The 13499-nt window shown below is 46.2% G+C and overlaps 1 protein-coding gene across 5 annotated transcripts in view; it reads left to right on the top strand.

Moving 5' to 3' along the window:
* Positions 1–13499, top strand: part of CACNA1F (calcium voltage-gated channel subunit alpha1 F) — a 326101-nt gene that overhangs the window by 90018 nt on the left and 222584 nt on the right. For all 5 annotated transcript variants that reach the window (XM_063936570.1, XM_063936571.1, XM_063936568.1 and 2 more), the window contains exons 15-16: positions 2915–3122; positions 5776–5896. In XM_063936570.1, coding sequence (XP_063792640.1) covers positions 2915–3122; positions 5776–5896 — 329 coding nt within the window. The remainder of the gene's footprint in view (positions 1–2914; positions 3123–5775; positions 5897–13499) is intronic.

Raw genomic sequence — 13499 nt, 5'->3', positions numbered from 1 at the left:
AGGTTGGATCGCATAAGCAATCCAACAAGCAGTTTCCCAATAGTCGGTAACGTGCGCATTCCAGGATTGCAAATGCCTATGCCTGATTGCTAATGATCGCATTTGCAAAGCTGCTGCAAGCAACTTTGCAATTGCAATCCATGCTGAATTAAGCCTTTAAACCCTATACTAAACCCTACAACCGCAGCCTAAGCCTAGGCGCAGCCTAACTCTAACCCTAAGCACAGCCTAACTCTAACCCTAAGCACAGCCTAACTCTAACCCTAAGCGCAGCCTAACTCTAACCCTAAGCACAGCCTAACTCTAACCCTAAGCACAGCCTAACCTTAACCCTAAGCACAGCCTAACCCTAACCCTAAGCACAGTCTAACTCTAACCCTAAGCACAGCCTAACTCTAACCCTAAGCACAGCCTAACTCTAACCCTAAGCGCAGCCTAACTCTAACCCTAAGCACAGCCTAACTCTAACCCTAAGCACAGCCTAACCCTAACCCTAAGCACAGCCTAACCCTAACCCTAAGCACAGCCTAACCTTAACCCTAAGCACAGCCTAACCCTAACCCTAAGCACAGTCTAACTCTAACCCTAAGCGCAGCCTCAACCTAACTCTAAGCACAGCCTAACCTTAAGCCTAAGCACAGCCTAACCTTAACCCTAAGCACAGCCTAACCCTAACCATAGCCTAACTCTAACCCTAAGCACAGCCTAACCCTAACTCTAAGCACAGCCTAACCTTAACCCTAAGCACAGCCTAACTCTAACCCTAAGCACAGCCTAACCCTAACCCTAAGCACAGCCTAACCTTAACCCTAAGCACAGCCTAACCCTAACCCTAAGCACAGTCTAACTCTAACCCTAAGCGCAGCCTCAACCTAACTCTAAGCACAGCCTAACCTTAAGCCTAAGCACAGCCTAACCTTAACCCTAAGCACAGCCTAACCCTAACCATAGCCTAACTCTAACCCTAAGCACAGCCTAACCCTAACTCTAAGCACAGCCTAACCTTAACCCTAAGCACAGCCTAACTCTAACCCTAAGTGCAGCCTAACTCTAACCCCAAGCGCAGCCTAAAGGCCCGTACACACTGGCCGATATATATGGGCCATTCTCTTGAACGGCCGATATATCGCGGGTCCGTCGGCCAGTGTGTACGACCGATACGTCTGTGAACTCCGTCGTTCACAGACGTATCGCGTCGGCCCCGCAGCACAGCCGACGGCCAATATATCTACCGATATATTGGTGCGTCGCTGTGTGTGTACGGCGGTCGGCCGACAGCCCGTACACATGCTGCGGCGGCCGGCAGTGATTGACAGCTGAACTGGGCGGGCATGTGTACATGCCCGCCCAGTTCATGACGTCAGTACCCGACGGATCGGGCAGTGTGTATGCACAGCACACTGCCCCATCCGTCCATAGATATATCTGCAGATCAGTTGATCTGCAGATATATCTTTCCAGTGTGTACCCACCTTAACTCTAACCCTAAGCGCAGCCTCAACCTAACTCTAACCACAGTCTAGCCCTAAACCTAAAACTGACATGGACTGTGGCCATTGTGCCTGTTGGCATTCACAATGTGGGACATTATACCTATGTCTACATAATGTCCATGTTGTCATTTTCACTGTCGACCTCTTGACCATTTTCGGCATTCTGAATGATGACATAATGGCTGCATACCCTCATCTTGCATGATGTAAGTGTGATAACGTAGCCATGTTAGGGGGTAGTCACTTGTATGTATTTTATGGAAGCAATATATTAGTCTGGAGTGTGAATGGTCTATAGGCCTGATTCACGTTGGTAAGGAATTGCACAGCTGTGTAATTACGCGTCATTAACATTCTAATGCAGCAGGAGGCATCTATAGGAGATAGACGCCTCCTATTAGCATTAGCAAGGACCCAAGTGCTGCGGCTGGTGGCCGGCTGGTAGCCAGATCCAAACCTGCCACGCCTTCAAAATGGGAGTGTCATGCCTCCATTTTGAAGAACGGTGCCGCGTGCCCCAAACGCTGCAGCATGTCAATCATTATACGACTGACAGGGGCTGCGAGTGACATTGCAAGATTTGTGTTGCACTTGTGCCAACCCCAAACATCATATTTGTTCGCAAACCATCGGATTTGTGTACAAATATGAATCAGGCCCAATGTGGGAATGAGACAGAATCCAAAATAACACAATACAGCCCATACAGTGTATTACATTTTCAAGGGAACTTCCCCCAAATTGTCTTTAATGTCTGATATTTGTTTTTGATTACCTCTAATGCCTACTTGCAGTATTTATTGGTTATACATGTTTTATGTAGGATGTAGCTCCTACATATTAGGTATATTACAGAGAACATTTAACCATTCACATGTGACCCAGTGGAGCTCACAATCTACAGTATATTCCCTGCCACATGGACACACACTGCAGTCAGTTTGGTGAGAAACTAACCTTCCTACCGTTATGTCATTGACTGGGAGGAAGCCCGTGCATACAAACTGCTAGGGCTCTGGTTGGAAGTGAACCCATGACCACAGCACACTGAGGAAGCAATGCTGACCACTCTGCCCTTGTGCTGTTTTTATTTCCTGGCTGCATCTTGTGTTGATATGGCTGTGGTGCGTTGGAGCCTTACGCAGGTAGGGAATTTATAGTGTAAGCTACAATGATTCAGGGGCTTATGTGAATGACTAAATAGTTTATATGCAGCGCTGCAGAAGTGGCACTTTATAAATGGTATTAAAATGTGCATGTCTATTAGACTACATCCAGGCACTTGGATGTACAGTACGTATTGATATTACACTAGTACATTGAGTGAAGAGAATCTGTATATTTCATAAGGAGAAGGGTGAGTTACCCCATCTGGTGCCCCCCTCTCTTTCTCTTCCATCACTCTCCTCTCCAAAATACAGACACTGGGCATCGCTAAGTAACCTGGTCGCCTCACTGCTGAACTCCATGAAATCCATTGCTTCTTTACTGCTGCTCCTCTTCCTCTTCATCATCATCTTCTCCCTGCTTGGGATGCAGCTTTTCGGAGGAAAGTTCAACTTCGATGAGACCCAGACCAAAAGAAGTACGTTTGACACCTTCCCGCAGGCACTGCTCACTGTGTTCCAGGTGAGGATACACTAGGTACACTGGTAAAGTCTAGTAGAGTGTGCAAGACAATATATGGTACAGTGTATCAAACAATATATACAGTACAGCGTGGTCGATATCCTTAATATTCAACCTGCAAAGAAGTATGCATGTGCAAATTGCCAAGAACAGTGCCGTACGTGACAGTCTGGTGCTTACTGTGATGGTGTAAAGGTGATAGTTTCCAAATGCAAAAAGTCTTTGGTAGAGGGGATGAATGTCCAACAGCTTATGGGATCTATTTATTAAAATTATTTTTACTAAAATAATGTGAAAAGGGTGTGAAAACAACCTTTTTCACATTATTTTAGTATCACCTGAATGTATTAAAGGGCATTTGGAGCAGTTTTCATGAAAAACTGCTCCAAACCCTTTCATTCACTTTTTTTTAGTAACCCACATCGCATTCCCCATACTTATAATGTGAAAAAATACCGCAGTGTGCCCTGTGATAAACTCGCGAGTTCACAGGGCAGCACTGCGAAAAGCACCGTTTTGCCCAGCTTTCTCTGCACCCCCCATTCGGCCCACCACACCCCCCCAAAGCCGCATCGCCGCCCCATGAATGCCCTTCGCTGTCAATCATCTTGCGGCCGCATCCTTCCTGGATGCGGCTGCAAGGTGAACGATCGCACACGAGCACTGCAGCCAGTGCATGTGTCAGACCAGATGGGCGTGGCTGCTGCGTATGGACGCACGGCTGCCTACATCTCTGAATTATCCCCATTATACATTATTGCTTTGCTCTTTAATTTATAAGCCTATTTTTAGTTTAAATATGCTAATAAATGAAAGAGCAAAACAATAATGTAAAACTGGTTAATTATATGGTTATTAATTATCCCTTGAATGTATCTTAGAGGCAGACCCATCCCCCATAGATTTCTATGGGGGATACAATGCTGTGAGATTTACTAAGCTGAGGTAGCCCACTGCAGCCTATGTAGTGCGGATGTAGTGCCGGAAACCTCTGCTGGAAAATGGAAATGGTCACTGTGTATGTGCGGTCAGAAAGAACACGCACCAGCTGCAGTGGTGCAAGTAGAAATATTTTCTTAGTGGTACTGAGTGCCGAAAAATGGGTGTAGTCATGTGTCGTCAGGGGGCGTTGCCACATGCTGTTAGTGGGATTGGCTACATGACACTAGCGGCGTGGCCACACGACACAGCCCCTTATTAAAAAAAAATTAATCTGGAGGCAAGGCTAAAAATATATAGTAATGACTCCAGTATAATAGAAATATATAGCGATACCTCCAGTATAATATAAATATATAGTAATGCCCCCAATTTAATAACAATATATAGTAATGCCTCCATTATAACAGGAAAATACAGCCACTGTTGCACTCACAGTAACCCTGACAAAGAGGAGCCGTCATGCTGCCAAGCACCATGGTCTTGTTGCTTTGTGGCACATTATAATTGTGGTAATGGCAAAGTGTGTGGCAGGTGGTACTGCGTACCCGCTGACAAATTCTTAAGGGTACTCTGTACCTGAGTGTACCCGCACACTTGCACCACTGCTCAGCTGGTACAGTTACCCAAAGCCATCACATTTTGCAATGCGATCCTGGGCGCTAATACTGCCGCTTAGTGAACTGCAGCCAGCGGAAACCTGTTAAGTAATATTACGGTAACCTATGCTATTGACACACTTCAGTCTAGCCCTATGGCAGGTGCAGTTTCGCTCACAGGAACGCCCATGAAAAGTCTCAAGCCCTGTGTAAAATCTGTATTGCGTCTCTGTGCAGAGAATCGGGACACAGGTGCTGTGCTACTCCGTAGGTAAAACATTGTCCGTTTGCGTGCATATAGCCACTGCGCCCACCTCAGGTCCAGAGTCTTCTCAGGCAGAGAGAACCCTTCACTTAAACTGTTTTACATATTATATAATTTTTTAAAAGCCTCTAGGATGTAGCCCACCAATGGTCTCTATAAGAGCGAAGAAATAAAATGCAAAATACACCACAAAGAGCAATTTCTCTATATCATAGATTTATAACATGAGGGCTCGGACCCAAATCTTAATGAATGATTCTACTTAATGAGGCTGATGTATTAAGCCTGGAGACGACATAAGGAAGTGATAAGCCAGTGATATGTGCAAGGTGATAAACTCACCAGCCAATCAGCTCCTGTTCATTTACATATTGGAACTGATTGGCTGGTGCGTTTATCACCTTGCACTTATCACTGGTTTATCACTTCCTTATGCCTTCTCCAGGTTAATACATCTGCCCCAGTATTACATAAGTGCCAATTTTCTAGCCGTTCTGTTCCATCAAAATTGGTTACAGGTTATGAAAAGAAAATACTGGATTTAATTATTTCTCTAGCTGGTATTAAATTATTCCTCTAGCTTGCATCAGTGCTAAGCTAGGCAAGCTCAGCAGCTCTCCAGCACTTGTGGAACTACTAATACCAGCATGCCCTGGGACACTTGTGTTTCCCAAAAAAAACTTAGTAGTTGCCTGCGTGTTACGTGTTTTCTTCTTTTTCTTCTTCTTCTTCTTTGTCTTTCTTCTTCTTTTTCCATTATTATTATTATTATTATTATTATTATTTGTAGTAAATAAACTGTAGTAATAATGTCTTTTCCTTCTCTCTCCCCCTTATGCATGCCATCCAGATACTGACAGGGGAGGACTGGAACGCAGTGATGTATGATGGCATTATGGCCTATGGGGGACCATTCTTCCCTGGAATGCTGGTCTGTGTGTATTTTATCATCCTCTTCATATGTGGAAACTGTATCCTCTAAATGGAACACTTACGATTTGGAGTAACTGTTCTAAATCGGTGATGAAAATCATAAAGGGCCTCCTGCGGCTCCTATATTTAGCAACCAACCTTCTCCTCTCTGTGATCTTAATAACCACACACACACACACACACACACACACACACACACACACACACACACACGGTAGTGCATGTCTGATAGTTCCAGTTCCTCTGACTGCTTAAATTGTGTTATCGTCTTTGTTTTTCTTGTTTCGATGATTATATGTATGCTCACTATTGAGTCCCCCCCCCCCCCCTTACCTACCCCTTTTCTTTTTCTATACCCGTCTCCCACTGGGCCTGATTCAGGTTAGTACTACCACGATGGACAGGGAACTGCACATGCGCAGAACAAGTCCTGCATTATCGCTCCCAGTCCCCCCTTAGCCACAGCATAATTGACATGGTGCGTGGTGACAGGACCGTTCTACGAAATGGGGACGTGTCACCCCCGTTATGTAGGCATTCCAGCACAATGGTCGCAATGGTGATCTGATGCGTCTTCGGACGCAGCACTCGGATCTGCGATGCATGCTGTGGCGTCTTTTTCCTACAGACGCCTTCTGCTGCAGCATTAGCATATTAGTTGTATGGGTATCACAGCTGCTTCATTGCGTCTGCGCAATAACGTACATCTCTGAATCAGGCCCTTTGTTTGGAAACTTGTCAATAAAAAATAAGATTTTAATCCTACCGGTAAATCTTTTTCTCGTAGTCCGTAGAGGATGCTGGGACTACGTAAGGACCATGGGGAATAGACGGGGTCCGCAGGAGACATGGGCACTTTAAGAAAGACTTTGGGTGTGCACTGGCTCCTCCCTCTATGCCCCTCCTCCAGACCTCAGTTAGAGAAACTGTGCCCAGAGGAGATGGACTGTACGAGGAAAGGATTTTTGTTAATCCAAGGGCAAGATTCATACCAGCCACACCAATCACACCGTATAACTTGTGATATACTACCCAGTTAACAGTATGAACAAACAACATAGCATCAGTCCAAGACCGATGAAACTATAACATAACCCTTATGTAAGCAATAACTATAAACAAGTCTTGCAGAAGTAGTCCGCACTTGGGACGGGCGCCCAGCATCCTCTACGGACTACGAGAAAAAGATTTACCGGTAGGTTTAAAATCTTATTTTCTCTAACGTCCTAGAGGATGCTGGGACTCCGTAAGGACCATGGGGATTATACCAAAGCTCCCAACGGGCGGGAGAGTGCGGATGACTCTGCAGCACGGATTGAGCAAACAGGAGGTCCTCCTCAGCCAGGGTATCAAACTTATAGAACTTTGCAAAGGTGTTTGACCCCGACCAAGTAGCAGCTCGGCACAGCTGTAGTGCCGAGACCCCTCGGGCAGCCGCCCAAGAAGAGCCCACCTTCCTAGTGGAATGGGTCTTAACCGATTTCGGTAACGGCAATCCTGCCGTAGAATGTGCCTGCGGAATCGTGTTACAGATCCAGCGAGCAATAGTCTGCTTTGAAGCAGGGCCGCCAACTTTGTTGGCTGCATACAGGACAAACAGTGCTTCTGTTTTTCTGATACTAGCCGTTCTGGCCACGTAAATTTTCAAAGCCCTGACCACATCAAGGGACTCGGAATCCTCCAAGTCACGTGTAGCCACAGGCACGACAATAGGTTGGTTCATATGAAAGGATGAGACCACCTTAGGCAGGAATTGAGGACGGGTCCGCAATTCCGCTCTATCCATATGGAAAACCAGATAGGGGCTTTTATGTGATAAAGCCGCCAATTCCGAAACTCGCCTAGCCGAAGCCAAGGCTAACAACATGACCACCTTCCAGGTGAGATATTTCAACTCCACTGTCTTAAGTGGTTCAAACCAATGTGACTTAAGGAAACTTAACACCACGTTAAGGTCCCAAGGCGCCACCGGAGGTACAAAAGAAGGCTGAATATGCAGTACTCCCTTCACAAAAGTCTGTACTTCAGGTAATGAGGCCAATTCCTTTTGAAAGAAAATGGATAAGGCCGAAATCTGAACTTTTAATGGAGCCTAATTTTAGGCCCAAATTCACTCCAGTTTGTAGGAAGTGAAGAAAATGGCCCAGGTGGAATTCTTCCGTAGGAGCATTCCTGGCCTCACACCAAGAAACATATTTTCGCCATATTCGGTGATAATGTTTAGACGTCACGTCCTTCCTAGCTTTTATTAGCGTAGGAATGACCTCATCCGGAATACCCTTTTCCGCTAGGATCCGGCGTTCAACCACCATGCCGTCAAACGCAGCCGCGGTAAGTCTTGGAACAGACAGGGACCTTGTTGTAACAGGTCCTGCCTTAGAGGAAGAGGCCACGGATCTTCTGTGAGCATTTCTTGCAGATCCGGATACCAGGTCCTTCGTGGCCAATCTGGAACAATGAGAATTGTTCTCACTCCTCTTTTTCTTATTATCCTCAACACGTTGGGTATGAAAGGAAGAGGAGGAAACACATATACCAACTGGAACACCGCGGTGTCACTAGGGCGTCCACAGCTACCGCCTGAGGGTCTCTTGACCTGGCGCAATACCTTTGTAGCTTTTTGTTGAGACGGGATGCCTTCATGTCTATTTGGGGTAGTCCCCACCGACTTGCAATCTGCGCAAAGACTTCCTGATGAAATCCCCACTCTCCCGGATGTAGATCGTGTCTGCCGAGGAAGTCTGCTTCCCAGTTGTCCACTCCCGGAATGAACACTGCTGACAGAGCGCTTACATGATTCTCCGCCCAGCGAAGAACTCTGGTGGCTTCCGCCATTGCCACTCTGCTCCTTGTGCCGCCTTGGCGGTTTACATGAGCTACTGCGGTGATGTTGTCTGACTGGATCAGAACTGGTCGATTGCGAAGTAAGATCTCCGCTTGACGTAGGGCGTTGTATATGGCCCTTAGTTCCAGGATGTTGATGTGAAGACAAGTCTCTTGACTTGACCAAAGTCCTTGGAAATTTGTTCCCTGTGTGACCGCTCCCCAACCTCGGAGGCTCACGTCCGTAGTCACCAGGATCCAGTCCTGAATGCCGAACCTGCGGCCCTCTAGAAGGTGAGCACTGTTTTGCCACCACAGGAGACATACTCTGGCCCTCATTGGAAGGCCCTTGCATGGAATCTGCCTTATGGACTGGCTTCGTATGTTGCCACCATCTTTCCCAGAACTTGAGTGCAATGATGTACTGACACTTGTTTTGGTTTCAAAAGTTCATGACTAGAGTCATGACTTCCTGCGCTTTTTCCTTTGGAAGAAAAACCCTTTTCTGGTCTGTGTCCAGAATCATGCCCAAGAAGGGCAGACGAGTAGTAGGATTCATCTGCGACTTTGGAATATTGAGAATCCAGCCGTGTCGCTGTAACACATTCCGTGAAAGTGATACGCTGCTCAGCAACTTCTCCCGTGATCTCGCTTTTATGAGGAGATCGTCCAAGTACTGGATAATTGTGACACCCTGCTTGCGCAGGAGCACCATCATTTCCGCCATTACCTTGGTGAAAATTATCGGGGCCGTGGAAAGCCCAAACGGCAACGTCTGAAATTGGTAATGACAATCCTGTACCGCAAATCTCAGGTACGCCTGATGAGAAGGATATATGGAGACATGCAGGTATGCATCCTTTATGTCCAGAGATACCAAAAAATCTCCCCCTTCTAGGCTGGCGATGACCGCCCTGAGTGATTCCATCTTGAACTTGAACCGTTTAAAGTAAAGGTTCAGGGATTTTAAATTTAAAATGGGTCTGACCGAACCGTCCGGTTTCGGAACCACAAACAGAGTTGAGTAGTACCCCTGCCCTCTTTGAAGCAAGGGAACCTCTACCACCACTTGTTGCAGACACAATTTGTGAATCGCATGTAACACTATCTCCCTTTCCAGGGGTTGTTTCGGTAGGGCCAATTTGAAAACCGGCAAGGAGGCACTTCTTCGAATTCCAGCCTGTAACCCTGGGAAACAATTTCTATTGCCCATGGATCCACCTGTGAGTGGACCCAGACATGGCTGTACAGTCGAAGACGTGCCCCCACAGGAGCTGACTTTCTCAGGGGGGCCCCAGCGTCATGCGGTGGATTTAGCAGAGGCCAGGGAGGACATCTGTTCCTGGGAACTAGCTGTGTTGTGCAGCTTTTTACCTCTGCCCTTATCTCTGCCAAGAAAGGACGATCCACGTGCTCTCTTGCTTTTATTGGAACGAAAGAACTGCATTTGATAATGAGGCGCTTTCTTAGATTGTGAGGGAATATATGGCAAAAATTTTTATTTACCTGCCGTAACCGTGGAGACGAGATCCGAGAGGCCCTCTCCGAACAATTCCTCACCCTTGTAAGGCAACAACTCCATATGCCTCTTTTAGTCGGCATCACCTGTCCATTGCATGTTCCACAGGACACGTCTAGCAGAAATCGACATAGCGTTGACTCTAGAACCCAGTAGACTAACGTCTCTTTGGGCATGTCTTATATATATATATATATATATATATATATATATATAAGACAACATCTTTTGCATATAAATATATATATATATATATATATATATATATACTAGGGACAATAACATGGTATCCTTATCTAGGGTTTCAATCTCCGCTGATAAGGTATCAGTCTACGCTGCTACAGCGCTATAAACCCATGCCGACCCAATCGCCGGTCTGAGTAGTGTACCAGAATGTGTGTAAATGGACTTCAAAGTACTTTTACTGCATGCTATCTGCAGGATCCCTGAGGATAGCTGTAAAGCCAGCGCTACCTTTTTGGGTAAACGTGTCAATGCCTTGTACACCCTAGGGGAAGATTCCCATCGTATCCTGGCAGCATTTAGGGAAAGGATACTCCCTGAGAATTCTTTTTGGGAAGCTGCAGTCTCTTGTCTGGAGATTCCCGCTCTTTTTCTTCATGAGAGGAGGGAAATTTACCTCAGCTTTCTTCCCCTTAAACATGTGTACCCTTGTGTCAGGAACAGATGAGTCATCAGTGATATGCAAAACATCTTTTATTACAATAATCATATATTGAATACTTTTCTGCCAGTTTTGGCTGTACTTTGCATTATCGTAGTCGACACTGGAGTCAGACTCCGTGTCGATATCAGTGTCTATTATTTTGGATAGTGAGCGTTGTGAGACTCTGAAAGTCTCTGTGACATAGGGGCAGACATGGGTAGTGTCAAAGTCGAAAAATATTGCAGTACACACATCACGTACAAACAACACACACATGCCCGCTGCGCGTGCACTTGTTCCGCCATGCGTGCACATATCCGCAATTTGCGTATGGTCGCTCCCGCGGTCCTGCGCGTGGTATGGGTATTTACAGCGGAGTTTGTGAGCACATGGAGGGCTATCAAAACATTACATATTTAATCCAAATAGTGCACATTGGGGGTCATTCCGAGTTGTTCGCTCGCAAGCTGCTTTTAGCAGCTTTGCACACGCTAAGCCGCCGCCTACTGGGAGTGAATCTTAGCTTATCAAAATTGCGAACGAAAGATCAGCAATATTGCGATAAGACATCTCTGTGCAGTTTCTGAGTAACTCGAGACTTACTCGGCATCTGCGATCAGTTCAGTGCTTGTCGTTCCTGGTTTGACGTCATAAACACACCCAGCGTTCGCCCAGACACTCCTCCGTTTCTCCAGCCACTCCCGCGTTTTTCCCAGAAACGGTAGCGTTTTTTCACACACTCCCATAAAACGGCCAGTTTCCGCCCAGAAACACCCACTTCCTGTCAATCACATTACGATCACCAGAACGAGGAAAAAACCGTGAGTAAAATTCCTAACTGCATAGCAAATTTACTTGGCGCAGTCGCAGTGCGGACATTGCGCATGCGCATTAGCGACTAATCGCTCCGTTGCGAGAAAAAAATAACGAGCGAACAACTCGGAATGACCCCCATAGTCCCCCTGCACCACATCAGAAAGTAACAACAGTTTAAATGATTCCAGAACAAAGGGATTCACCGTTACAGGATAGGAGGGGACAGAACAAGGTTATAAGGTGGTGTTTGGTATCCAGCTGTAGGGTATTTTAAGGGTAACATTCCGGTGTTGGTTTGCGGAAGATCGCATGTTCCTGAGGATAGTTATGTGCAGAAGCAGAATATAGGTTTAAACTGTATTTACTGTATATTATGTATGCGGCGGGAATCCAGAGGATACCACCCACAAGAGCAGTTGGGAAAGACATCGCCCACCTTTTCAAATCAACCTATGACCTCTCCTGTACTGTAAAAGTGCAATCCTGTGTCCAATGGACAAAGGGATTACAGTATCCATTGTATTGCTTTTAGAAGAATTGTATAAATAAAGCCTGCTGCAGCCTGGCCACACACAAGACTCACAACGCTATCTACCTGATTGCGGAGGACCGGGTCGGGTTGCGCAAGCGAATCTACTCACGTATGTACATTGACTGAAGCCATTTACTCTGTTGTATTGTAGTGCATAATTTGTATTGTTAACCCCCTTTCAGAAATGTTACTCTGTGGTGTCGGAACCCAGTGATTAACTACAAATCGGTGTTGTGTCCTCTTTTCCCTGCTAAAGTTTAAAGTGTAATAATTAGGTGTGTACGCGCTGCGGGTACTTTGTACCGTCAGCGCTGCATAAGGTTTAAAGTGTAATAGCATCATTGCAGTGCATTGCTGCATAAGGTTTAATGTGTAATATCATTGCATTGCATTATCAATCAAAGGTTTAAAGTGTATCTCTGGGTGTGTGCGCGCTGTGTACTTTGTACCCCCAGCGCGGCGTTTGTACAAATAGCGTAAAAGGTACGTAGAATGCATATTAAGTCTAGCGGCCGCAGCGGCTCCATGGTAAAAGTGTGTTTAAAGGTATAGCTTTCTGTTTTAAGCTAAAATCGACATTATCAGTAGATTCCCTGTCTGTTCTCTAATCTTTTGTGTAATAAATTCATCTTAGCACTTAATTTCACATATCCAATCCGGCGTCGGCGTTGTCGATGGAGACACCACACACACACACATTTGCTCCATCTCCTCCCTAGGAGAGCCTTTTACCTCAGACATGTCGACACACACGTACCGACACACCACACACTCAGGGAATGCTCTTCTGAAGACAGTTCCCCCACAAGGCCCTTTGGAGAGACACACCCCAGCGCAATATGACCCAGGAAAAACACAGCAATTTAATGTTTACCCCGTAGCACTGTTATTATTATCTGCGCCGAATTATGTGCCCCCCCTCTTCTTTAAAACCCTCTCTTCTACCGTGGTATAAGCAGGGGAGAGTCCGGGGAGCTTCCTCTCAGCGGTGCTGTGGAGAAAAACATGGCGCTGGTGAGTGCTGAGGGAGAAGCCCCGCCCCCTCGGCGGTGGGCTTCAGTCCCGCTAAAAGTGTAAAATTGGCGGGTGCTCATGCATATATACAGTGTCCAGCTGTATATATGCTCTCTTTTGCCAAATAAGAGGTTTATATTGCTGCCCAGGGCGTCCCCCTGCACCCTTACAGTGACTGCCGTTTGTGAGGTGTATGGGAGCAATGGCGCACAGCTGCAGTGCTGTGCGTTACCTCAGTGAAGATCAATGAAGTCTTCTGAAGCCTTCTTT

The sequence above is a fragment of the Pseudophryne corroboree genome, chromosome 8 (genome assembly GCF_028390025.1).
Source record: "Pseudophryne corroboree isolate aPseCor3 chromosome 8, aPseCor3.hap2, whole genome shotgun sequence".
Lineage (NCBI taxonomy): Eukaryota > Metazoa > Chordata > Amphibia > Anura > Myobatrachidae > Pseudophryne > Pseudophryne corroboree.
The sequence above is the reverse complement of the archived record's forward strand: the minus strand, read 5'-3'. Positions and strand labels throughout refer to the sequence as shown.